Source organism: Triticum urartu, chromosome 6 (genome assembly GCF_003073215.2).
Source record: "Triticum urartu cultivar G1812 chromosome 6, Tu2.1, whole genome shotgun sequence".
In the NCBI taxonomy this organism is placed as follows: Eukaryota; Viridiplantae; Streptophyta; class Magnoliopsida; order Poales; family Poaceae; genus Triticum; species Triticum urartu.
The window spans coordinates 487,717,042-487,744,040 of record NC_053027.1 but is presented as its reverse complement, the minus strand read 5'-3'; the positions used below and the strand labels follow the sequence as shown (position 1 = coordinate 487,744,040).

Genomic DNA, 26,999 nt, shown 5'->3' with positions numbered 1-26,999 from the left:
TTGCTCACAACACACACGGCTTGTTAGCAGTAATCGTCTGTGTTGTTATTGGTCTTCGCACACGTTTCTGATTACAGACCTGTTTGCCTCGTATCACATACATCTTGTTCATTTGAACCATTTCTGTTCTCATGTATCAACGCAAACAGTTCATCCGAGTGAACCGCATGCCGTATATCACACACACCTTTGATCTGGTTGATCGTTTTTTTTGTGTTGCCTAATCACAAACAGTTCATCCGAGTGAACCGTATGTTGTACATCGCACACACTTCATCTGGCTGCTCGTTTCTTTTGTTCCTCCTCATCGCAAACGGTTAACGGAACTAAACCGTATGCCCTCAGTCGCACACGCAACTCAAATCTGAACCGTGTTTGATGCATCCTCCATCGCAAACATTTTGCACCTTTTTGATGGGTTTTTACACCACCGTTTGCGATTATGGCATCGCACACAATTTCGTCGAAGGGTCTCTGATCGTAGTGTCGCGTTACCAGCATCCTGCAGTAGTGTCTTTTGGGTATCCTATGAAGAAGCACTTCTCCGATTTGTGTTCGAGCTTATCAGGCTGAAGCTTTTTCACATAAGCATCGCAACCCCAAACTTTAAGAAACGACAACTTAGGTTTCTTGCCAAACCACAATTCATATGGTGTCGTCTCAACAGATTTAGATGGTGCCCTATTTAACATGAATGCAGCTGTCTCTAATGCATAACCCCAAAACGATAGTGGTAAATCGGTAAGAGACATCATAGATCGCACCATATCTAATAAAGTACGGTTACGACGTTCGGACACACCATTACGATGTGGTGTTCCAGGTGGCGTGAGTTGCGAAACTATTCCACATTGTTTTAAATGAAGACCAAACTCGTAACTCAAATATTCACCTCCGCGATCAGATCATATAAACTTTATTTTTCTTGTTACGATGATCTTCAACTTCACTCTGAAATTCTTTGAACTTTTCAAATTCTCTGAATAATGTTTAAGCAGATATACCCATATCTGCTCAAATCATCTGTGAAGGTCAAAAAATAACGATACCCGCCGCGAGCCTCAACACTCATCGGACCACATACATCGGTATGTATTATTTTCAATAAGTCAGTGGCTCGCTCCATTGTTCCGTAGAACGGAGTCTTAGTCATCTTGCCCATGAGGCATGGTTCGCAAGCATCAAGTGATTCCAAAAGTCCATCTGCATGGAGTTTCTTCATGCGCTTTACACCAATATGACCTAAACGATGGTGCCACAAATATGTTGCACTATCATTATCAACTTTGCATCTTTTGGCATCAATATTATGAATATGTGTATCACCACGATCGAGATTCAACAAAAATAGACCACTCATCAAGGGTGCATGACCATAAAAGATATTACTCATATAAATAGAGGAACCATTATTCTTTGATTTAAATGAATAACCGTCTCGCATCAAACAAGATCCAGATATAATGTTCATGCTCAACGCTGGCACCAAATAAGAATTATTCAGGTTTAAAACTAATCTCAAAGGTAGATGTAGAGGTAGCGTGCCGACGGCGATCACATCGACCTTGGAACCATTTCCGACCCGCATCGTTACCTCGTCCTTAGCCAATCTTCGTTTAATCCGTAGCCCCTGTTTCAAGTTGCAAATATGAGCAACAGAACCAGTATCAAATACACAGATGCTACTATGAGCATTAGTAAGGTCACATCAATAACATGTATATAAAATATACCTTTGTTCATTTTGCCATCCTTCTTATCCACCAAATACTTGGGGCAGTTCTGCTTCCAGTGTCCAGTCCCTTTGCAATAGAAGCACTCAGTTTCAGGCTTAGGTCCAGACTTGAGCTTCTTCCCGGGAGTAGCAACTTGCTTGCCATTCTTCTTGAAGTTCCCCTTCTTTCCTTTGCCCTTTTTGTTGAAACTAGTGGTCTTGTTAACCATCAACACTTGATGCTCCTTCTTGATTTCTACATCCGCAGCTTTGAGCATTGCGAAGAGCTCGGGGATAGTCTTTTCCATCCCTTGCATATTATAGTTCATCATGAAGCCTTTGTAGCTTGGTGGCAGTGATTGAAGAACTCCGTCAATAACACTATCATCCGGAAGATTAACTCCCAGCTGAGTTAAGTGGTTATGGTACCCAGACATTCTGAGTATGTTTTCACTGACCGAACTGTTCTCCTCCATCATGTAGCTATAAAACTTCTTGGAGACTTCATATCTCTCAACTCGGGCATTTGCTTGAAATATTAACTTCAACTCCTGGAACATCTCATATGGTCCATGACGTTCAAAACGTCTTTGAAGTCCCGATTCTAAGCTGTAAAGCATGGCACACTGAACTATCGAGTAGTCATCAGATCGAGCTTGCCAGACGTTCATAACATCAGCAGTTGCTCCTGCAACAGGCCTTTCACCTAGCGGTGCATCAAGGACATAATTCTTCTGTGCGGCAATGAGGATAATCCTCAAGTTACGGACCCAGTCCGTGTAGTTGCTACCATCATCTTTCAACTTAGCTTTCTCTAGGAATGCATTAAAATTCAAGGGAACGGTAGCACGGGCCATTGATCTACAACATAGATATGCAAAAACTATCAGGACTAAGTGCATGATAAATTTAAGTTCAATTAATCATATTACTTAAGAAGTCCCACTTAGATAGACATCCCTCGAGTCATCTAAATGATCATGTGATCCATATTGACGAAACCATGTCCGATCATCATGTGAGATGGAGTAGTTTTCAATGGTGAACATCTCTATGTTGATCATATCTACTATATGATTCACGTTCGACCTTTCGGTCTCAGTGTTCCAAGGCCATGTCTATACATGCTAGGCTCGTCAAGTTTAACCCGAGTATTCCGCACATGCAAAATTGTCTTGCACCCGTTGTATGTGAACGTAGAGCTTATCACACCCGATCATCACGTGGTGTCTCGGCACGATGAACTGTCGCAACGGTGCATACTCAAGGAGAACACTTATACCTTGAAATTTTGTGAGGAATCATCTTATAATGCTACCGCCGTAGTAAGCAAAATAAGATGCATAAAAGACAAACATCACATGCAATCAAAATATGTGACATGATATGGCCATCATCATCTTGTGACTTTGATCTCCATCGCCAAAGCATCGTCATGATCTCCATCGTAACCGGCTTGACACCTTGATCTCCATCGTAGCATCATGGTCATCTCGCCAACTATTGCTTCTACAACTATCGCTAACGCATAGTGATAAAGTAAAGCAATTACATGGCGATTGCATTTCATACAATAAAGCGACAACCAAAAGGCTCCTGCCAGTTGCCGATAACTTTTACAAACATGATCATCTCATACAACAACGTATATCACATCATGTCTTGACCATATCACATCACAACATGCCCTGCAAAAACAAGTTAGACGTCCTCTACTTTGTTGTTGCAAGTTTTACGTGGCTGCTACGGGCTTCTAGTAAGAACCGTTCTTACCTACGCATCAAAACCACAACGATGTTTCGTCAAGTTTGTTGTTTTAACCTTCAATAAGGACCGGCCGCAGTCAAATTCGATTCAACTAAAGTTAGAGAAACAAATACCCACGAGCCACCTTTATGCAAAAAAAAAGTTGCATGTCTGTCGGTGGAACCGGTCTCATGAACGTGGTCATGTAAGGTTGGTCTGGGCCGCTTCATCCAACAATACCTCCGAATCAGAATAAGATGTTGGTGGTAAGCATTATGACTATGATTGCCCACAACTCTTTGTGTTCTACTCGTGGATATCATCTACCATAGACCTGGCTCGGATGCCACTGTTGGGAACGTAGCATGCAATTTCAAAAAAATTCCTACGATCACACAAGATCTATCTAAGAGATGCATAGCAATGAGAGGGGGAGAGTGTGTCCATGTACCCTCGTAGACCGAAAGCGGAAGCGTTAGTTTAACGCGGTTGATGTAGTCGAACGTCTTATCGATTCAACTGATCAAGTACCGAACGTACGGCACCTCCGAGTTCTGCACACGTTCAGCTTGATAACGTCTCTCGAACTCTTGATCCAGCAAAGTGTCGAGGGAGAGTTTTGTCAGCACGATGGCGTGATGATGGTGAAGTGATCTGCGCAGGACTTCGCCTAAGAACTACAACAATATGACCGGAGGAGTAAACGGTGGAGGGGGCACCGCACATGGCTAAGAACAATTAATGTGTCTTAGAGGTGCCCCCTGCCCCCGTATATAAAGGAGGGAGAGGGGAGGAGGCCGGCCTAGGGGGCGTGCCAAGTGGGGGAAACCCACTTGGACTCCTAGTCCTATTCGCCCCCCCCCCTTCCTTCTTTCGGAGGGGGCAAGGGAGGAGGAGAGGGAGAGAGAGAAGGAAAGGGAGGCCGCACCCCCTCCCCTTGTCCAATTCGGACTCCCCATGGGGGGCGCCACCCCCTTGTGGGGTGCCTTGCCTCTCCCCTATGGCCCATGTGGCCTGTTACTTCCCCCGAGTGGGTTCCGGTAAGCCCCCGGTACTCTGATAAATACCCGAAACACTCCGGAACCATTCCAATGTCTGAATACTATCGTCCAATATATCAATCTTTAACTCTCGACCATTTCAAGACTCCTCGTCATGTCCGTGATGTCATCCGGGACTCCGAACAATCTTCGATCACCAAAACACATAACTGATAATACAAATCGTCTTCGAACGTTAAGCATGCGGACCCTACAAGTTCGAGAACTATGTAGACATGACTGAGACACATCTCCGGTCAATAACCAACAGCGGAACCTGGATGCTCATATTGGTTCCTACATATTCTATGAAGATCATTATCGGCCAAACCGCAATGACAAGATACGTCATTCCCTTTGTCATCGGTATGTTAGTTGCCCGAGATTCGATCATCGCTATCTTCATACCTAGTTCAATCTCGTTACCGGCAAGTCTCTTTACTCGTTCCGTAATGCATCATCCCGTAACTAACTCATTAGTCACATTGCTTGCAAGGTTTATCATGATGTGCATTACCGAGAGGGCCCGGAGATACCTCTCCGATACTCGGAGTGACAAATCCTAATCTCGATCTATGCCAACCCAACAAACACATTCGGAGATACCTGTAGAACATCTTTATAATCACCCAGTTACGTTGTGACGTTTGATAGCACATAAGGTATTCCTCCGGTATCCGGGAGTTGCATAATCTCATAGTCAAAGGAATATGTATAAGTCATGAAGAGAGCAATAGCAATAAAACTTAACAATCATTATGCTAAGCTAACAGATGGGTCTTATCCATCACATCATTCTTCTAATGATGTGATCCCGTTCATCAAATGACAACACATGTCTATGGTTAGGAAACTTAACCATCTTTGATTAACGAGCTAGTCTAGTCGAGGCTTACTAGGGACACTTTGTTTTGTCTATGTATTCACACATGTATCAATTCTCCGGTTAATACAATTATAGCATGAATAATAACATTTATCATGATATAAGGAAATATAAATAACAACTTTATTATTGCCTCTAGGGCATATTTCCTTCAGTCTTCACCTTAGACCGCTCCACCGCAATGTGGAGGGCCATCTCCTCCTCGTAGTCGAGCTCTGAGCCAGAGTCGCTGCCGGAGCTGCTCATGGTGGTGGATGAGATCGGAACCGGATAGGGAGAGGAGTGGACGGACAAAGCGAGAAAGGGAGAGAGTGAGCTAGGGTTTAAGCTCGCCTCCCGAATTGAGGTTTTTTGTGGGGTCCGTGGTGGGTCGGGCCTGTCAGGCGGACGCACCTGGACGTGCCCAGGCCGCCCCATATCCGTCCTATATTTAGGCTGGATATGAGAGATGTCGGTCGGTCCGGGCATTTGTCCGCAATTTGAGAAGTCCGGTTGGGTCCTTTTTTTTTTGACCGGTCACTGACCGAAGCGTTTGAGACGGATATGAGAGACTCGGCTGTAGATGTTGTGACACATTACATTTTTCTATAGTATTACATATTCCTTTGCACTCCGTGTATATGCCTGTTTTGTACGTAACCTATGTTTGCGCCCTCATGTACTTTAAGAAAAAGTCAATAGTGTTTGCGTGTCCATGTACTTACGATCATGTCATCTCTGTGTACGCAAGCCCAATTTATGCACGACCTGACAATTTCATCAGGACGTAGTATTCCACTAGTGCTGCGGCTCTGCCAGGGTGAGCACACTGCAGACGCATGCATGGTTGGAAGCATATTAGCCACACTACCTGCGACGATTCCTCGATTCGATGTTTTTTTTAAACAGTAGAAACACATGCACTGCCGGAAATTTTGAAATAAATTTAGAATAAATATGGGCATCAGGATTTGAGCATTGATGGACTGGGAATATCACTGTCCTCATAACCGTTCAACCACAGTTTGGTTCACAATTCCTCGATTCGGTGTTGGGAGGTGTTCAGGGAGTAGGAGTATTGAGTGTTCCACACAACTCTTTAATTTTTAGCCAGAAACTTGATTTTAAACACCTCAAAAATTTCTGAAAAAAGTACATACACATATAGATGTGCATATAATTTTTCATATGTGGTGCACATGAAAAAAAAATAAGTGCATAAAAACGGGCCGTTCTTTTACTATTTTTGGGCCAGAATTTGTCCTTTTACGTGGGCTACAAATTATTGTATTTTCTATGAAATTTTACATACATGTGAAACAACATCTAGATGCATCCATACAGAAAAAACAATCTGTTTGTTTAACTAAGGAATAACATTTTTGGTCTTTCTGAAATATCCATCTCCTTTTAGCCTGGTCTCATTGTTACTCTTCTTATGTGTACATCACTTATGACAGCCTTCAGCCTCCATCTAACTGGGGCTAAGCTATTATGTTCAAAGTTCTGAAAATGAGACCGCCTAAATGTTATGTTTTAGTCGATTTCATGATTTCATCCGAACAATTGAATTGAAACCCAGCGCAGTTGTCTCTCTTCTTCATCCTCCAGACACACACCGGCAATGTTCGTCTTCTTCCTTCAAACACATGCTCTTCTTCACCCCGCCATACCCTCCTCTCGCCCTACCTCGCCTCCGGCGGAGGTTTTGTTCGAGTCCTCGCTGGTAGGCCATGGCGTCCCCGTCTCTAGTTCAATCTCGGTCCAATCTATTGGTTGTCAAATCGAAAAGGCCTTCCTACCCACACCGATTAACCCTCATCCACGCCTCTGCCGGTGCCTTGGGGCTACCTTGCTGTTATCCCAACCCTATTTTCAGGCGACTCATATAAATGTCACGGATTTGCTAATCCTCGTCTAGAGGAATTAACAAAGTGACATCTAACCTCTACACCTTGATTAATCAAACAAAAAGAAAGAAAACAAAAATCCATGTATCTCCGCGGAGTGCTAGTATAAGTTACGTGGAGTGCTAGTATGAGAGCTAGCTGCACCCTAAATGTCAACCGTTTGAAAATAAGCGCATGCATCCAACGGCGATAAAACCCAGTTTTACCAAAGGTGGCGGGAGCAGTAAATTAATCTGAAGCGTGCATTAAGTACTGGGCGTGTGTTGGGAAATAGCAAAACTACTTGGTTGGTCACTCCGGCTTTACATTTGAATAATAGCGATTGCATGGCTCAATGCAGATTTGCAGAGCATGCATGCCATATCGCGGCATCACCAGTTCACAGATGGAGCAGTAATTCACAGGGAAGCCGCCGCCACTTGTCACGCACAGGCGCGGCGAAACCTCGCGGTGCATGCATGCCCCGGCCCCTCGAGCTCTAGCTCCTCCAGTCAACACCTCGCTCGTAGCTTCCTATTTAACGTATCCTCCCTCCCTCCCTCCCTCGCACATCGCAAAGAGCACACACCAAAGCCAGCAAGCAGCAGTTCGTGTTCCCACTAGCTAGGTACTACGTGCACGAAGAACCCTAGCTCGACCGATCAGGTTTAGCCAGCCAAAATGGACATGGGCTTCCCCGGCGCGGCGAACGGCGCTGCGGCGGCGGCCGCGGGGAACGGCGGCGGCGGCGGGCAGGCGCCGGCGGTGCGCGAGCAGGACAGGTTGATGCCGATCGCGAACGTGATCCGCATCATGCGCCGCGTGCTGCCGCCGCACGCCAAGATCTCGGACGACGCCAAGGAGACGATCCAGGAGTGCGTGTCCGAGTACATCAGCTTCATCACGGGGGAGGCCAACGAGCGGTGCCAGCGCGAGCAGCGCAAGACCATCACCGCCGAGGACGTGCTCTGGGCCATGAGCCGCCTCGGCTTCGACGACTACGTCGAGCCCCTCAGCATCTACCTCCACCGCTTCCGCGAGTTCGAGGGCGAGGCGCGCGGCGCCGGCGCCGGCCACCATCACCACGGGATGCCGCCCATGATGCTCAAGCCCCGCGGGGCGCCGGGGCCCATGGTGCCACACGGCGACATGCAGATGCATGCCGCCGGCATGTACGGCGGAGGAGCCATGCCCCCGCATCCGCACCATCCGTTCCACATGCCGCCGCACCACGGCCAGTACCCGCAGTACGAGATGTACGGCGGCGAGCATGGGATGGCCGCGTACTATGGAGGGCCCTACGCTCCCGGTAACGGCGGTAATAATGGCGACGGGAGTGGCAGCAGCGGCAATGGCCATGGCGGTGAAAGCACGCCGCCGGGGGGCAACTTCGAGCACCATCAGACGTTCGGGTACAAGTAGCGGCGACCTAACCCTGCGTATCTGCATGCACCGAAGGAACGCGTGCCGTAGCTAGCATCTAGCGGCTGATGCAGCCTGTTGAAACTACCTTAGGCGCATCTAGCTAGCCACTTTTATCCAGTTTGCACTTGCCACGTTCGCGTGGCGAGCATCCAGTTTCACTGTTCGTGTAGTTTCTTCCTAAGCTTAGTGCAGTGCACATTAGTGTGTAGTACGCGTCTTCTAAATTTAGCTGTGCTGCAGTCATCGCGATGGAGCACCATCGATCTATCTCCTCATCTTAGTTATGTAATCGAAGGGATCAAACCGTCATGCAAATTCAAAGACCTGTGTGTTATGCATTTTAACCACGTACGTCGTGTGCAGCCTCGCAGCTGGGGTTATTCTGAATGCATGCCTACTCAAGATTTGATGCTCGAAATCAAGTAAATTGGACTAACTTCCGCTAACCCAAAAACAAGAGTGGTCGTGGTGACCCTCAGATCCGGGTCTGGAGGTTTGTGCTTGTCGCGCTTGTCAGCGGTGGCACAGGTGGGCAGCGAGCAAAATCTTTGCGTCTTGGCGGGGACACTCATAGCTGTCGCTCTCCTCTTGTGGATGTCGTTGCGGTTCTACTCTCAGTTCTAGGGTCTGGGTGAAGCCCCTTGTCCGTTTCGGACTAGGCAGCCGCAACACTTAGCATCGGTTTCTTTCTTGGGCGTTGTTGTGAAGCTTAGATGTCTTAGGGCGTGGCGTGTGTTCTTTCTCGACAGTGTAGTCGTGGTGGGTTTTATGTTGTCTGGTCATTCTGGGATCTGCTTTGTAAAATGGTTTTCTAAATACTTTCGTATCATTTGGCCGTGTATTTTGATGTGTATTTTATGTATAAAGCATGGCGACAACTTGTTTCTTGAAAAGCAAAAGTGGCATGCGCTGCCATACACGGGCAAAGTGTTGCCAAGTTGCTAGTTCGTGAGGGACACAGTTGTGTTTATTGTTTTCAACAATAAAAATCAAGTAGGACACATGACAATTTGGACGTGTTTGCTATTCTTCAGTCGTCTGGATCAGCCATAGGACAAATCAACATAGCTCTTGAGTGTGAGAAGGGGATGTTGCAAACGTCCGTAGCATCATCGATGAGCATGAGCCAGGACCTAGCCAGACATGGGGATGTTTTAGGGCCTGTTTGGTTCCAATAAGACACCTGACTTATAAGTCACGCTTGTTTGGTTGTCATCTGACTTATAAGTCATCTGAGCACACTCTTCCATCTTGTTTTTTAATGTAAAGGTGATGGGACCCACGTAAAAGGGTGACTTATAAGTTTTAAATTGGGGTGGAGCAACTTATGACTTATAAGTTGGGGTGACTTATAAGTTGGGTCCGTTTGGCAAAATAAGTCACTTTTTGCATTTTTCAACTTATAAATTGGTGACTTATTTGGAACCAAACAGGGCCTTAGCTCCCTGTTGGGTCAGCGGGGGAAGCTAGAAAGGAGATTGCCTAGTTTGGGTGCTGGGAGGAAGGGAGCTAGGGCATCATGCCAAATGCATGGCGCCCTAGTCCGGGGCTGGGGCGTCACGCCCTAACCCCGGACGTCATCCAAAAGGGCCTGTTTCTGAAATATTTTCAGATTAGGGTCATTGTGTTGAAGTTTCGGAGAAGGGTCAGTTTCGTTCATTTTGATTCCATATAAACACGCACATACATCCTACTCCGATGAACACTGTTACTGAACCGGCCCTAAATTTGGACGGACCTGGCAGAGGAAACAACTGAGCAGTGAAGAGCCGTACTACGTAGAGAGTGCTGATGTACGTACACACCCATGACCGAGGTACGGTACTACTTACTCCTACGAACATGCGTACGGTATGGGCGTACATCTTTCACGTGTAGCAATCCGCTGGCGGGCGCGCGACAAGTGCGGGGCACGCGCAGGTTCCACCAGGTTAATATATCGGTTCTCGCTGGCGCTAGCGCTGGTGTTGCTGCCCCAGTGCATGCCCGCCTTGCTGCCGCTTCGGGAACCGCAGGCCCGCAGCCCGCCTAGTTCTGTGAGCTCTCTCTGCTCTCGCGACGTCCTTCCCTATGCACCAGCTACGGGCTAGCCTCGCTGACCAGTGACCATCCCCTCCCTCCCTGTCCCTCCACTGTACGCATGGCCGCGTGAGCTCACGCCTCAGTTATTTTCTTGTTTTTTTGCTGCCGCGCCCTGCGTACGTACGTGACGAAACACCCGGACCTGCAAAACCCCTGTAGCCATGCACCGCACTGTGCGGCGACGGCCCTCCGTGCGTACTGCGTACCACCTCGCTCCGACGCTTCCATTCACCCGTCTACTCCAGCAGTAGTACCCTGGTACTGGTACAAGCTTCCAACGAAACGAGCATATGTGATTTTTGAGAGATTTTTTTTTGGATTTCTGAGAGAAAAATCATTGGATTTTTGAGAGAAAACTTATGAATGATTAAACTGATTGCCTATTGGGTTTCTAGCTGGTCAATTCTACAGATAAAGGAGAAAATCGAAGGCTGCTGATGCTGGTTTAAGACTGTTGAGCCGATAGCAAGTGAAGTTTATCGCCCATCGCAGGGGTGCAGGCACGACGTTTTGCGGACTGGTGGCTAAAATCTTCAGGGCTGACGCTCTGCTAGTGTTGGTTTCTACGAAAGTTTCTGGACCACCTTCATCTACCTTTATTTTTCTTCTCCTTGCTTTACTAGTTATGCTAGTTATTGTTCATATTTGATGTAATTCGGAGTTTAAACTTAGTCTGGAGTCTACGGTTGGCTGGTGATGTGGTTATGATCGTGGACAACATTCCTTGTTGTAGGTTAACTTTGCTTTTGGCTTATGTCTGCTGGAGATCCATCATGATCTTGAGCTCTTTGTAAGCTACATGCTTGCTAACGGTTTGTATTAGGCATGAACCAAATGGCTACAATAATAGAAATCAACCCCGTACCTACCATCAGTAAAGAACTTTGCATATTACACAATGGTGACAATCTTCACTGCATGCTATCATATAGAAGGGGACAACTGGTACTAGGATCGGAACTACAATGTGTAGAATCAACCCCGTACCTACCATCACCCGCATACACAAACTGCACAACAATGAAGATGACACTAATCTACAACGAAATCAAACTGATGTTTCATGAAATGGAACTCATCTAGAATGGAATTGAACTGTTGTACTACCAGAACCAGTCTACCACGAAAGCTAACTAATCTACCATGAAATCTAACTGATCTACCACGAAATCAAACTGGTCTACCAGGAAATCTAACTGATCTACCATGAAATCAAATGGTCGTACCGCCGAATCGATCTGATCTTCCCTAAATCAAAACCTACATTAAAGCCTAAATGCACACCCAAATTGATAGCCATATATATCGAGCCCTATCAAACAATAAATCGATGCCTATATCGATCCCTAAATCGACCAGAGAAGAGCTTACCGCCATTGACGTAGGGCTGGCGAAGGGGTGTTGAAGCCAGTGATCGTTGTCTATATTTCCCGCCGTCGGTGTTCGTCATCGAGATCTTTTTGCCACTGATGCTTGCCGCGCTGCCGGTGAGAGAGGGTGACAACGCGAAGGAGGGAGAGTAAGGGGTGAGGAGATTTATGGCGTCGCTTTGGAAAACAACACGATGTCTCATGTGAGTCTCCACGTGTGCATCCGCGTGCCTGCTCGGGCCTGGCTCGTTGGAAATGGTCAATTCGGCCATTCCTTCACAGTCAGTCTTTGAGTTGCTTTGAGTATCCTGATATTCACACCCAATCGCACGCTCAGGTAACCAGACGGCCTAAAGTTGCATCCCCCAGGGCTGGCTTGATGTTATGGAGGATAACAGACATACCCAATCACCCATAGTCTGGAGAAGCTCCTATAGGACGCATGCGGGCGTCCAATGGACAAGTGTTCGCACAGGCACAAAAAATTGGGTCGGCCCAACACTGTTGCGATTGAAGGTACTGTGGCGACCCAACACTATAGAATCTCGTTTACTATAGCGAACCCAATTTTTGGTTGGTTTTTATTTCGATTTTTTTGAAATATCATTTTTTGTAAAACATGAACAAATTTTGGAATTTCTTTTTTTAATACAATTAACTTTATGTAATATACGTTGAAGAATTTTTAAATACACTTTAAACATTTTTGTAATATGCGTTGAACATTTTTATAATGCATCGTGGACTTTTTGTAATATACGGTGAATATTTTTAAAATATAGTGTACATTTTCATAAAAATACCCTCAAACAATTTTCAAATACACATTGAATATTTTTTAATATATGATGAACATTTTTTAAACATATGATGCACTTTTTTAATATATGATGAACATTTTTGTAATGCATGGTGAATTTTTTCAATATACGATGTGCAATTTATTAATATGCGATGAATATTTTTGTAATACACGATGAACTTTTTCATATAATACACAAAAATGAAAATAAAAAATTTGAAAGAAAACCCATACCTAGAAAAATAGAAAAGATAGAAACAATAAAAACCAGAAACAAAACCCCCAAAAATAATAGAAAAATGATCAGAAAAAACATAATAATAGCGAATGAAACAACCGTATGAGAAAACGAGGAACTGGGTCGGCCCATGGCACCTCGTTCCGGGGGGCGCAGGTGACGTATAGGATTGGCCCATAGTCTGCAAATGGTTTCGTTTCAGAACTCAATGGGGGTCGGCGGGGGGTGGTGGAGATCCGGAAATCACTAATTGAGGAGATCTCCTTCCAAAGACCACTTCCACCTCCTCAGACTGCGACAAGTGGCGTGCTGCATGTGCGTCATTTGTCACAACCTGTGAGTTTTCCCCTTTATATAGATCCATTTATTCAAAACGATTTATCTCTTAAACCGTGCGGCCAAATCTTGAACCATTTTCACCATTGAATTCCTTACGTCAAGATCTTCAAAACTAGATCCCGTGTTGATAGGTTTTAAAGAACTTCTCTTCACAAAATATAGACAAAAAGCTGGACGAAAAACCAAACCAATCACATGTTTTTTTTCTTTCCGAAAGCCGTTTCCGAGAGGCACGACCGTGCCTTTCGCGGAAGCAAAATCGTGCCTCTCGCGAAAGAACAAAATGCGTTTTTTCGTTTACTAGATGCATGGTCGTGCCTCTCGCGGAAGAAAAGAATGTGTTTTTTTCATTTCGTGAAAGCAATACCACACCGGAAGCAAAATCGTGCCTCTCGCAGAAAAAAGAAGAGAAAACGTGTTTTTTTCCTTTCCGAGAGGCAAAACTGTGCCTCTCAAAGGAAAACCTTGCCTCTCGCGAAAAAAAGATAAAATATGTTTTTTCGTTTTCGAGAGGCATGATTGTGCCTCTCACGGAAGCAAAACCATGCCTCTCGCGAAAGTAAAACCATGCCTCTCGCAAAAAGGAAAAAAATATATGTTTTTTCGTGTAAAAAAATTCAAAAATGTTTTTGGTCTAAAAGCTAAGGAAGACCGGTGAAATACCGAAAAGCTGAAAAACCCAAAAAACCCATCTAAAAACCAAAATCGCGTGCGGAAAAATTAAAATAAATCTGAAGAAAGCACCCAGAGCCTGAGACGTGGCGGCAGCTGAGAGCGTGATGACCCACAAGTATAGGAGATCTATTGTAGTCATTTCGATAAGTAAGGGTGTCGAACCCAATGAGGAGCAGAAGGAAATGACATGCGGTTTTTCAGCAAGGTATTCTCTGTAAGCACATAAATTATCGGTAACAAATAGTTTTGTCATAAGATAATTCGTAACGGGTAACAAGTAAAAGTGTAGCTAAAGTGCAGCAAGATGGCACAATGCTTTTTGTAGCAAATGACAAGTCTGGACAAATTCTTATATAAAGCAAAGCGCTCCCGAGGACACATGAGAATTACTATCAAGTTAGTTTTCATCATGCTCATATGATTCTCGTTCGTTACTTTGATAATTTAATATGTGGGTGGACCGGTGCTTGGGTGTTGTCCTTACTTGGACAAGCCTCTCACTTATGATTAACCCCTCTCGCAGTATCCACAACTACGAAAGAAGAATTAAGATAAATCTAATCATAGCATGAAACATGTTGATTCAAATCAACCCCTTACGAAGCAACGCATAAATTAAGGTTTAAGTTTCTATCACTTTAGCAACCCATCATCTACTTATTACTACTTCCGTTCAGGTTTATTAGGTTCGTGGACGGAGGAAGCGCGTCCGGTTTTAAAAGGCCCCTGCATCGATTTGTGCTGCAAACGCTTCATACCTTTCTTTATCTGACGGGGCTGCATGCAGCTTAATTGAGTGTGGGGTTGTCAAAAGGGTTCCCAAGTATCAGGGATTGGCTAGATTATTTGACCATGGGGCTGCATGCAGGAAGCTGTGCCGGAGCAGCATTGCGTTTGCAGTTAATCGCGCAAGAAAACCGAAGGAGCGGTGCTTATTTTGGGGAATTAATTGTGGTGTCTTCGTACATGCGTTTTGGTCCAGGGGTATAATAAACTCGGACGGAGGGAGTACTTCTCAATGTCTTCTCCTAGGCTCAAATCATGGTGAAGTATCATGTAGTCGACGTTTACATAACACCACTAGAGGAAAGACAACATACATCTCATCAAAATATCAAACGAAAACCAAATTCACATGATTACTTATAACAAGATTTCTCCCATGTCCTCATGAACAAACATAACTACTCACAAAGCATATTCATGTTCATAATCAGAGAAGTAATAAATATCATTAAGGATCTGAACATATGATCTTCCACCGAATAAACCAACTAGCATCAACTACAAGGAGTAATAAACACTACTAGCAACCCACGTGTACCAATCTGAGGTTTTGAGACAAATATCGGATACAATAGATGAACTAGGGTTTGAGAGAAGATGGTGCTGGCGAAGATATTGATGGAGATTGACCCTCTCTCAATGAGAGGATCATTGGTGATGACGATGGCTTCGATTTCCCCCTTCGAGAGGGAAGTTTCCATGGCAGAACAGATCTGCCGGAGCCCTAGATTGCTTCTGCCCAGGTTTCGCCTTGAGACGGCGGCGCTTCGTCCCAAAAATTTTCTTCTGATTCTTTCCAGGTCAAAAGACATCATATAGCAGAAGATGGGCACCAGAGGCCTGCCAGGGGACCCACAAGCCCTAGGGGCGCACCTAGGGGATAGCCCCCCCCCCCTCCAGGCTTGTGCCCACCTGGTGGGTCCCCTCTGGTATTTTCTTCTCCTAATATTTTTATATATTCCAAAATAATTCTCGGTAAAGTTTTAGGACTTTTGGAGTTGTGCAAAATAGGTCACTCAGATTTGTTCATTTTCGGTCCAAAATTTCAGCTTAAGGAAAAAAAGGCATACATATTGTACCATAATATGTAAGAACGTCTCATAATGCAAAATATCAATATAAAAATATGATGCAAAACAGACGTATCAGTGGCGCGCTCCCAGCCCATCGCCAAGTGACCTGACTGGGAACGAGCGCTTTTTAGTTAGTTGGTCCCTGAAGATCCTATCTGACGCATTTGGCGTCAAATTCTCAAGCTTTCACATAGGCTGGCGATCGAAGCGGTGAGTTGGGCCAGCTCGTTAACATGTTCGTCAAATTGTCGAGCTTTCGCACAAGCTGGCGATCAAAGTGATGAGCTGGGCCAGCCCGTTAACATGTTCCAGCGTTTTCGGTTTTAGAAACCTTCCACAAATTACCAGCCACTTTCTATCGGTTTTGGGAACATTCTAGAAGGTTCCTGAACTGGGCATCTTATTTTGAACCTTTTTCTTTTATTTTTTCCTTTTTCTGTTTATGTTTCTTTTTCGTTTTTTGTTCTTGTTTTGGTTTTTTATTTTTCCTATCTCTTTTTGTTTGGAGATTTCAAATATTGTTCGAAATTTTCTAAAATGTTCTCATATTAAAATTTTGTTCACAATTTTAGAAACTGATTGTGCCTGAAAATATCTTCAAGAATTTAAAAAACAATTCTCCTTTTCAAAATTTCTTCACAATTTTAAAAATATGTCCCTGTTTCTAAATTTTGTTCACATTTTCAAAAAATGTTCATGTTTCAAAAAGTTCCAGAATTTTAAAACTTATTCTCATTTTATTATTCATAATTTCAGAAAGACTTTCGTGTTTCAAAATATGTGCAGGTATTTCAAGAAAATGTTCCTGTTTTCAAAATTTGTTCACCATTTCAAAAAAAACATTCATGTTCCAAAAAATGTTTGCGGATTCAACATTTTGTTCGCAATTTCAAAAAATCTTTCCATGTTTGAAATTTTGTTCGCATTTCCAAAAAAGTATACAGAGCAAACATGTCTACATTGCAAAAAATGTTCTATTTTAACATTCTTTTATGAATTTTAAAAATGTTCTTGTTTTCATTTTGTCAAAAGTTTGAGAACTGTTCATGATCTCAGAAAATATGCGGAAATTTCAAAGAATGTTCGCGCTTTTTGTAATTTGTTAATTTTTTAGAAAATGCTAATTTTTGAAAAAAAAACAAGTTTTTAAAAACAGTTCGGGATTTGCAAAATTTGTTCGTGTTCCTTTTTAAAATCAGAATTACCAAAAATGTTCACTTCTCCAAAAAAAACTGGAATATAAAAAATTGCAGCATTTCAAAACTGCTTGTAATTTTCAAGAAATGTTTTCCAAATCTCAACGTTGTTGTGTGTTTGAAACACTTAGCTCTGCTGGCGCACAATTCAAAAACAGTTCCAGAATTTGAAAAACAAATTGCAAATATGAAAATAGTTTATGAATTTGAAAAAAAAGTAAAATTGAAAAAACTTCGTGGGTTTGGGAAATGTTCATCGAATTTGAAAAAAAGTTCATTGAATTTGAAAGTAATTAATCAAATTTTTAAAAATTTCATCAATTAAAAAAATGTTTGTCCAATTTGAAAAAAGAGCATGATATTGGAAAAAAGTTCATACATTTGAATACAAAATCATCATTTTTTGTAAATGAATTTAAATAAAATTTCATTGAATGAGAGAGAAGAAATAAAAGGAAAAAAGAGGAGGAAAAAAGAAAAAGAGAAAAGGGGAAAAAGAAAAAGCAAAGGAGGAAGAATGAAAAAACAGAAAAGATGTAAGTAGTCCGTGCGGGCAGGGTGGCGGGGTGGTTATTTCAACAAACTTGATGCATGGAGTCACTTGTTCACACTCTTTTGTGTTGTAAAAAACAGAAGAAAAAATGGTAGATCGACCAACCCACCACGGAGGGGATGTGCGTCCGTTTGCAAATTGCACAGTAACAGGCACCTGAAGCGCTAAACAGAAAATGCCATGGGGGTGGGGGAGACTCTTCCTTAGGTCAACACCAATGGGCTGACCCAAACGGACATAAAATGTGTCCTTTTTTGTCTATTTGGGTGGTCATGTGGACAACAAAAGTCCATCCGAGGCCTAATGTGTGGACCAACATTTTTTTTTCAAAATAAAAAAGATAATTTGCCGCCAAAAGTCCGTTCGTTACATTAATTGAGCTAAAAACATAAGTTTAAAAACCTAGATCAAATGCTCATCGCCTTGTCCTCATTCTCGTCGCTGACGAGGTCGATTGAAGACTGAGGCGATTATGGGTATGGCCCCGCCAGTGCAGTGGCCACGACCGCCGATGAGTGGAGCGACAGTGGCAGGTCAGACCAGTGCGTGAGCTCGACCAGCTCGGAGGCCTTGAGGGCCTGGTCGTCCTCGGGCTCCTTCTCCTTCACCACAGGCGGGTCATGCGGTGGCGTTGGAGCACACGCGTGCGCATGAGCGACGAAGCACGGCCGACGGCGCTGGTCGTGCTCGTCGTCGAACCACGTATCCTAGTGGAAGGGAGGGGGGAGTCCTCGGCAAACGTCGAGTCGTGGCGGAGATCATCGGGCAGTAGATCGTGATGGCGGTGGATCTCCACCGCACCCGCGACTGGAGGCCAGAACGACCGGCACTGAAACCATTTATGGGCTCAAATGCCAGCCGTTGGGCAGTTGCACATCCGGCCTAGGGCATTGGGATGACCGCCTCCTAGTACCTCTGACACGTTGCGACTGGAACGTACATGCGTACATACGGTCGTGCACGGGCGGCGCAGCCCCCGTCAACGTCACGGTGAAGGGTGCCGCACGGCGCCGCCCCGAGGAGGAGTCGGCCTCGTCGTTGTGCTGCCCGAGGTCCACTTCCACAACATTGCGCCGCCGGTGGACTCGGGTTTTGCCTGTTGGCGACGGGGAGCAGAGTGGTCACGGATGCCTCCACCCCAACACACTCGTGGCATTTAGAAGGACCCGGATATCGCGTTGGGTGGCTGATGTGTGGACCCGAACGGACAAACGGCTTGTCCGTCTCCTGTCCGTGTGACGCAAAACCATGGTTTCTGTCCATGTGGACCCAAACGAACGCAGCAGCGTGTCTGTAGGCACGCTTGAGTTTGGGTGATATGTGTTTCTAAAGCAGATAGATGCCTGTGTTGTCTATAAAAATACATGTGTTTTCTAAACTCCAAGAGAAAACCATCAAAGATGAGAACAGAAGCACTCTATTTATCTGTGCTGTTATATAGCACGTTCCTTCCTCGCGCCGTACAAAAGTACAGGGTGTAGTTCAGATAACAAAAACAAAAATACTACGACACCTCAGAGTACTCCAAACAAATAAACCTAGGTAAACAAAGCAGTTCAGCAACGTTAATAGTAATGATACACTTGGAGATGACTCGTATTTCAGTCGTCGGCACAGTAGGTTGCTCTTTCCCTCTGCTCTTCCCGGAGATAATAACCTATCCAGGAGTCACTTCCACCACTGCACCAAAAGAGTGATTCTAAGATTTTCCATTTTCACTTCTAACACAATGTCTTTTGTTAGCAACATCGGCTTCTTCATCCCCATCACCATCATCCTCATCATCATCAACCTCCTCTTCTAAACACTTGTCAATATCTCCGTTTGCAGCCCCTTCAGGTGCATCATCATCATTTGCTGCTCCAGCTTCTCCTCGTTTCCTCGGTGGGATCACATGAAAGAATGCCGTCTTCCAGTCCTTTGTTTCCACAAACTTTTGCATTATCTCAAACACTTGGTTGACTGTAAGAACCTACATGATCAATATGCAAGGAGAGTCAATAATTTTAGATTCTTAGTATAGCTCTCCAAAGTCCTCCGAAGCCAAGACTAATACATTCTCAAACACTTGGTTGACTGTAAGAACGATCAACAACAGTTGACAACTTGTTTTGTACTTTGAACTAAAACCACGACAAGAATTATGGAAAGGAGGGAGTAGTAGTTTAAAATAAGCAGCAACATAATTATAAATGCTCTCCGGTTTCTGCATTAAAATGTGAAAACAGTACTCTCTAGAAAATCAGCAAAAACATGTGTGGTATATTTCCCATTCATAAAATGCTCTCTAGGTTCTTCTAACATGTTAGAAATGATGATATGATCCCAAAGCTGTCCATATTATTTGAAAGAAGACATCATAACAATATGATCCCAAGGTATATTTTGAAATGCAAACACAATAACAAATTTGATGCCATAGAGGCAACAAAATATATAATATTAACTGCGGAAGCTAACTTGTAAGGAAAAAAATAGAGGAGCATGCATATGCGCACCTGAGAACTTGACATCTTTAAATAACTTCCAATGGGGAGCTTCGCAGACTGAATGCCCTGATCAACTGCCTTTTTCTGTGTTATGCCTTTCCATCTGTTCCGATCCACTAGACCACCAATGATGTATATTTTCGACATGTCTAGTTCATCAAGGACAGTCTCAGCATCCGCTGTAAGATACACAAGATTTTCTTTACAGTCTGCAAATGCTTCAAGGTAAGACTTGGCCTCTTTTTCTATGATCCACTTATCAAAGCCAGGTATCCTTTGAACCTGGGTCCCCATTTCTCCGCTGCAACCTGTCAACCATAGATGAGCCGGGGTTGCTGATCTTCCATTCACTGCATAGCAGTACATAATCTGTAACTTGCATTAGTTCACAGTTCAGATGTTTACTCAGACAAATATTCATGAAGGTGTAAAGTATCTTGGTAGACATAGGCATTTAGATATTACCTAAGTACGCAGTATCAGAAATGGTACTCTCATTTTTATTAGCTTTGCAGATGCTAAGAGCATCTCCAATAGAGGCGCTAAAAGTAGCCCGCGCTGGAAAAAACGTCAATTTAGCGCGCGGAGCATCTCCAACAGACGCTGCAAAAGCCAGCACGCTGTAAAATCCATCCAGCGCGCTGGGAATTTCTGCATCGCACGCGGGATATTTGGTGCGCGGCGTACAGCGCGCTGGACAATTTGAAGCGCGAAGACCAGCTGCTCTGCTTCCTCTGCTCGTCCCGCCTCGAGCTCGCCGCTACAGCCCTTCCCTGCAGCGCGCCGCCGCCGGCCGCCGCCACTCCTCTGCGTGCTCGTCTCTGCTCGTCCTAGCACGGGGCGGAGCCGACGCTGCCCTTCTGCTCGCCGGCTGCAGCTCGCCGCCTCGAGTTCGCTGGCCGGGAGCGCGTGCCGGCCGGGAGCCGCCGTTGCCCTTCTCTAGCTTGCTCCAACGATTTAGAAGGGAAGCTAAAGCTAGCTAGCTCGCGTTTGCGATTCACAGCAAGCTTAGCTCGCGTGTGGTGGCCGGCGGAAGATGATTTGCAAGGTCAGCAAGCTAGCTTGCTCCAACCATTGGGGACCCAATTGCGTTTTTGTTTTGAACAGATGGACTTATTTGTAAATGTTTAGGGACCTGTTTGCTGTAGATATATTTGTGGCGCTTTATTTTTTAGTGCGTCTGCTGGACTGCTGCGCGCTATATTTTTGTGCCTCTGCTGGACTGAATCGGCCACAGCGCGCTAAAATTACTAAAATGGCGCTGTAAAATTATTTTAGCGCGCCGTTTTTTTGGGCTTCTGTTGGAGATGCTCTAATACCAGTGCATTTTACATTGCTCTGAATGTTTCAGATAGACGAGAAAGAATTGGGTATATCACACCCATGATTAACAATTGATAGATAGCAACAGCACACAAACTGGTAAGTTCTTGAGATGCAAACTGAAAAATATGCCATGTCACAAATTATATTTCATATGCATTCACAATTAAGCCAATTATTAATTATAATGAAAGGGACTACTCAAGCTTTCACTACAACAACGAAGGAGCTTATCTGAATATTGAACAACTACAACATTAGCGTCTAATGTTAATCCAACTAGCACTTCCAGTTCGCCAATTACAGCAACAAGGCCGGAGACTCTCCCCGTGCATACGAGCCAGTGTAAATCATCAAGAATCGCATAATCCCCTTTCAATTACCTTACTATAAATCTCTGATCATCAATGTTACTTAGTGTGAGCACAAAACATAGCGAGAAAGGCAACAAGGACAAGGGGAATTCACCTGCTGGGTGAGGCTGTGAATCTCGTTGGGCCGCATGAGGTCGGCGAACTCGAGGTCGAGCACCACCTTCTGCCCACCCTCGGCGGCGCGCCGGAGCCTCTCGGCGCGCGCCCCCCGCTCCTCCACGCGCTTTCCCACCCGCTCGAGCCGCGTCTCCCTGCGCGCCGCCAGCATCGCTTCGCGCGCCTCCTGCGACGGCGCCGCGGTCAGAGACTCCTCCCACTCGCGCCTCCGCCGCTCTATGTCGGCGCGCCGGCGCTCCTTCTCCCCCGCCTTCCGCTCGGCCTTCCGCGCCGCCTGCCGCTCCTGCTTCAGCAGCTTCTTCTTCGCGCTCTTGGAGAGCTGCGGAGGGTTCCCGTCCCCCACGACCGCGGCCTGCCCGCTCTCCGCGCCGTCAGCCATCTCAACGCGCCGCCGCCGCCGAGGGAGTAGTCCTGGGTTCGGAGAGGGGTTTGGGGTTCTCCGCAGAATCTGGGGAGTCTACGCAAACATGATATTTACCGTAAACCGACCCTCTTTGACGTACTTCGAGGAAATACGCCTCTCAAGGGGGTTTACGTATTCAACCCACGACTCGTCGCAGAAGCTAACGCCTCCTATCGCCATGCAGCGGAGACCGGACAGCCCAACGGCTCCTCCCGTTGTGCAGCAACGACCCCCGCTCTCTCCTCCTGCACGTTGGCAACTGACCTCCGTTTCGCCGGCGCCACTCGCTTCCGGATCCTCGGTATAAAAGGCCACTGCCACCATCGCTAGATCTCACACCAACACCACTACACTACACACTAGTGCCCTTTCTGATCCTTCTCCAATGGCCAGCGTCATCGTCCTCGCTGCTGCTGCTGCTTGCTGCTGCATTCTCCTCGCGGCCTCGGTGTCGCCGGCGTCGCCGGCGCCCGTGGTGTACAGCGTCGGCGACGAGAGGGGGTGGGCGGTGCCGGCCGGCAACGGCACCGAGACGTACAACCACTGGGCCAAGAAGAACCGCTTCCAAGTCGGCGACGTCCTGGGTAAGCAGCAGTTACCGTCGCATCCAGATCGAACCCCATAGCGCTCTTCTTGATTACCGCAAAGCCTTATTGCTTGATTTATTTGGTACTCCTGTCCTACATAATAGTAACTCACTTTGCGTTCTTGATTCATGGCGGCCGGCCGGCGCGCAGATTTCAAGTACGCGGCCAAGGACTCGGTGCTGCTGGTGAACCACGACGACTACAAGATGTGCAGCACGGTGACCCCCCTGACCCGGTTCGCGGACGGCGACACCAAGTTCAAGTTCGACCGGACGGGCTTCTTCTTCTTCGTCAGCGGCGTGCCGGGGCACTGCGAGGCGGGCCAGCGGATGATCGCCAGCGTCGTCGGGCACTCCACGCTGGCCGCCGCTCCGGCCAAACCGCCCGCCGTCGGCGTCGTCGGCGGCCACGCGCCCGGCCCCAGCCCCAGCCCCAACCAGGCGGTCTCGGCCCCGGAGTCCCCGTCGTACGGGTCCAGTTCTGGCGGATCCACCTCGACGACCGGTTTCGGACCCAGCCCGTCGACCGAGCCCAGTGGCGCGTCCAGGCGGGCGCTCTCCACTGTCACAGGGCTTGTCGCCAGTGTCGTCGCCATGATCGCGTTGGCGTGATCTTACTTGGAAGAGGTTAATGTAGGCTATCGATCGTTAGGTCTGTGTCATCGGTGTAGGGATTAATGTTAGTCTCGAGATCTATAGGTAATGGTAGGGAGGAACATCTGTTCAAGTCAAAAAAAAAGGGAGGAACATCTGTTATCGAGTCTTAGGTGAATTACTCAGGCGAGACCTTGGTGTCATGTAATCCATTCGATCCAGTCAAATAAAATGGAAATAAATTTCGCCTTATTGATTTGGTTTACTGTCGCCGTTTTCCTGTCGACCAGCAGCAATCGGTAGGAGGTCTTCTCACGGTGCATTTTGCAATCGAAATGGTCTCTGTCGAGCTAGTCACCCATAAATTCGGTGTGGTCAGACTGCTTCCAAGAAGTCAGAGTATTCCAGCATTTCCACTATTCTCGTGATGTTTCAGCCACCATCTTGTAGGGGTGGTAGTTGCTCTTAGAATGTTTTGTGTTGTTATTTTGTTTCATGAGCCATCGACATGGGCCCCGTATGGATCCATGGGTTAGAATTAGTTTGTAAGTTTGGACTCAACTAACTTAAAAATATTCAAATAGGAGGGTTAGTTTGGGTTAGATGCATCTAACCCATTCAAAAAATCTAATCCACCCAAGATGTACTCATTTGGGTTAGTTCTTTTTTTTAAAACTCAACCACGTCTATTTATTTGACCATCCCCCGAAGGGATCTCGTCCGAAACAATCTGCAAAATAAAGTCTGGGGTTAGTTCTTTTTGAGACCATTAAAAAACATCTTTTTCTCTTACTCTTCCTGCAGCAGATCCCTCCCCACTTCCTCACAGCTTCTTGTCCTCTCCCTCCCTGCCTCTCGCACTGCCCGTGAAGACGTCTCGCCGTATCCGCGCTCCATCTAACCCTACCATCCAAACACCTCTCTAGCTAGAGTTAGTTCAAGGTTAGTTCAAGGTTAGAATCTAACTCTAATCCCTAACTAAATTAGAGTATCCAAACAAGGCCATGAACTTGTTCATTCAGAAGCTATAGCAAATGCCATGTCCCTCCCGAAACGACATAACTAACAATCAACATACCAACATAGAGCCAACATATATACCAGTTAACAAACTACTCACTTTGTAAAATTTTGAATTTATGTGAACTTTTGGCCGAATGACACAATGTCTTCTTCATCGGGCACGAAGGAAGATAGACTACTCAACTTTTTTTAGGAGCCCATTCGAAAAAAAATTCAAAATTAAGCGTGTTTGTCTTGGAGCAATTTAAAAACGGGTGGTCAACCGATAAGTTGATTCCGGATGCGCACGAGTGAGGATGAAAATGTGCAGTAAAAACTAGTGCTGGTCTAGATCCCGGACACAACGGGTAGTAACCAGTGGGTTTGGTCGGGGTGTTACATCCCTCCCATGTATCCCTGCCTTTCTCGCGACGCGACTTTGCAGCATTCCTCAAAAATATATTCTCAGCTATTTGGTCTTTTTAAGCACATTCATCACCTAAATTTATATAGTATTTTTTTGTACATGATTCCGTAAAAATCCCTTGCTACTATAAACTTTAGTTGACACAAAGACATGTCTTGTCCAGTGCCATCTCTCTCGCACTCCGTGAAAATGAAACTAGAAGGAACTGTTGGATCTCGCTCCGCTACTCGCATATGAGTCCTCCTATTCAGTGCTCAATGCGTGGAATAGAGGAGGTAACGTGCGCCTCGTGAGTCTGTGGGATGTCATGTCTCCTTGCCACCTTCTTCGTTTCTTGCCACCGGCGTTCTCCCTTTTCAGCGACATATCTGCGCGTCACCTCAACGACCTGCAAGTCGGCATCAGCTGAACCGCTGGCTCCCACCACCCATGGCTGGTGTCGATGCTGCACCACCTGGTGTCTCTCCCTACCCTTACCGCCCTGGTCTTCCCTCTAATCCCCCCTCTCTGGCGCTGCTGATCCACACCCAACCTCTTCAGATTTCGTCCTTGCCTTCACCTGTATCGGGCGTTGTCAGCGGCTCGGGTTCAGTGTTTCGCCCTCCGTCCACCACCACCTACGCCTCACAGCCGCCACGTCGTCACCAGCTCAGGCTCAGTGCTTCGTCATCCGTCCACCATCTCCTACGCCTCGCTGCCGTTGCCCCAACTTCTTGGCCCGAGCCTAGGACAAGGCACGGTGTGCACGGAAGGTGCATGTTTGATCGCTATTCCACGCACTACCCCGGGGATGTCAAAAAAAAGACATGTGATCCGGTGACTCCACCACCTAGCCGCAAACAGGACACGGCTACCAGGCGGGCCCGGCAGAAGCAGTGACGGAGATAGGGAGTGCCAGCAAGCCCCCTCAAGGATTGCTGCTAATATTACTTATGAACAGGAAGAAAATAGTCCACTATTTGTTGCCAAAAATCTTTTTTTCCTATAGTTTGGCCCTCCCAGCCTCTTTTGACAGCACTTGCCCCCCCTAATCCAGTTTTTCTGGCTCCCTAGGCCGTTTTGCTGCCTCCGAAACCAGAGCCGCCGTGTTAAAAAAAAAGGTAGTGGGAGTAAACAAAATCCGCTGGGAAATGTGCTTAATTTTAGCCAGGCAACGTCCCACGCAGAGCATGCATGAGATTAGCGGGTATAAGTGGGCGGGTGCCGTTGCGATCCCCCCAATCTTCTCCTCCTGCTATATTTGACCGCCTTCCCTCTCATCCCGGGGGAAATTTTGCCCCGAAGCACTTGCGCTTCATATCCATTCAAGGGGGCAAAATTTTCTCTCGCGTCTACCGCTCAAGGGCACCGCGCCACCCCGTCAAGGCATAAACATGTCGGTGAGTTGATCAAGATCCTGCGTGAATTTACGCCTATGGATTCATCGATCTCTGGTTCATCTTGTTTGCACTGCCTTGATTGATCATACTACATGGATCTTGTTTTAATGTCGCAAACAAATAATGTGATGATGGTGCATTGAAACAAGAAAATGGCTCAGATGGAGGCTGGCCGCACAATCCCCAAGTTCGGCGCCTGGGACGTGAACAACCCGGCCTCCGCCGACGGGTTCACGGTCATCTTCAGCAAGGCCAGGGATGACAAGAAGGCCCCCGTCAACGTGCACAAGGCCAGCAGGTCCGCCGACGGCAAGGACGCCAGGCCCGACTCCAAGATGAACCAGTCCTACAGCAACTCCAGGCCCAACACCTCGGTACCTTTTCTTCTTCCTCTTCTTCTTCCTCACCTATCTTAAGAGATTCAAGAGATTCATTCATTCATTTCCATCTGATATTGCAGAAGAAATGGTTCTGCTGCGTGTCGCCGAGCCCCACGCAGCCCTGAGCCAGGA

The 26,999-nt window shown here is 46.1% G+C and overlaps 4 protein-coding genes across 4 annotated transcripts; 3 read left to right on the top strand and 1 right to left on the bottom strand.

The window, feature by feature from the left end:
* Positions 1-7,856: 7,856 nt before the first annotated feature.
* LOC125512470 (nuclear transcription factor Y subunit B-3) lies at positions 7,857-8,994 on the top strand. The gene has a single exon (XM_048677563.1). It carries the CDS (start codon positions 7,936-7,938, stop codon positions 8,674-8,676), a length of 741 nt encoding a protein of 246 aa, XP_048533520.1. The 5' UTR covers positions 7,857-7,935; the 3' UTR covers positions 8,677-8,994.
* Positions 8,995-19,192: 10,198 nt separating this feature from the next.
* Positions 19,193-22,560, bottom strand: LOC125514449 (tRNA (guanine(9)-N1)-methyltransferase). Its single transcript, XM_048679787.1, has 3 exons — positions 22,074-22,560; positions 20,292-20,651; positions 19,193-19,765 (listed from the first exon to the last, which is right to left on the bottom strand). Exons 1-3 carry the CDS (start codon positions 22,473-22,475, stop codon positions 19,493-19,495), a joined length of 1,035 nt encoding a protein of 344 aa, XP_048535744.1. The 5' UTR covers positions 22,476-22,560; the 3' UTR covers positions 19,193-19,492.
* A 302-nt stretch (positions 22,561-22,862) lies between these two features.
* Positions 22,863-23,807, top strand: LOC125512469 (early nodulin-like protein 1). The gene is made up of 2 exons (XM_048677562.1): positions 22,863-23,083; positions 23,237-23,807. Exons 1-2 carry the CDS (start codon positions 22,885-22,887, stop codon positions 23,695-23,697), a joined length of 660 nt encoding a protein of 219 aa, XP_048533519.1. The 5' UTR covers positions 22,863-22,884; the 3' UTR covers positions 23,698-23,807.
* A 2,832-nt stretch (positions 23,808-26,639) lies between these two features.
* On the top strand, positions 26,640-26,992 carry LOC125516865 (protein NOI4-like). The gene is made up of 2 exons (XM_048682152.1): positions 26,640-26,861; positions 26,948-26,992. Exons 1-2 carry the CDS (start codon positions 26,640-26,642, stop codon positions 26,990-26,992), a joined length of 267 nt encoding a protein of 88 aa, XP_048538109.1.
* The last annotated feature ends 7 nt before the right edge of the window (positions 26,993-26,999 follow it).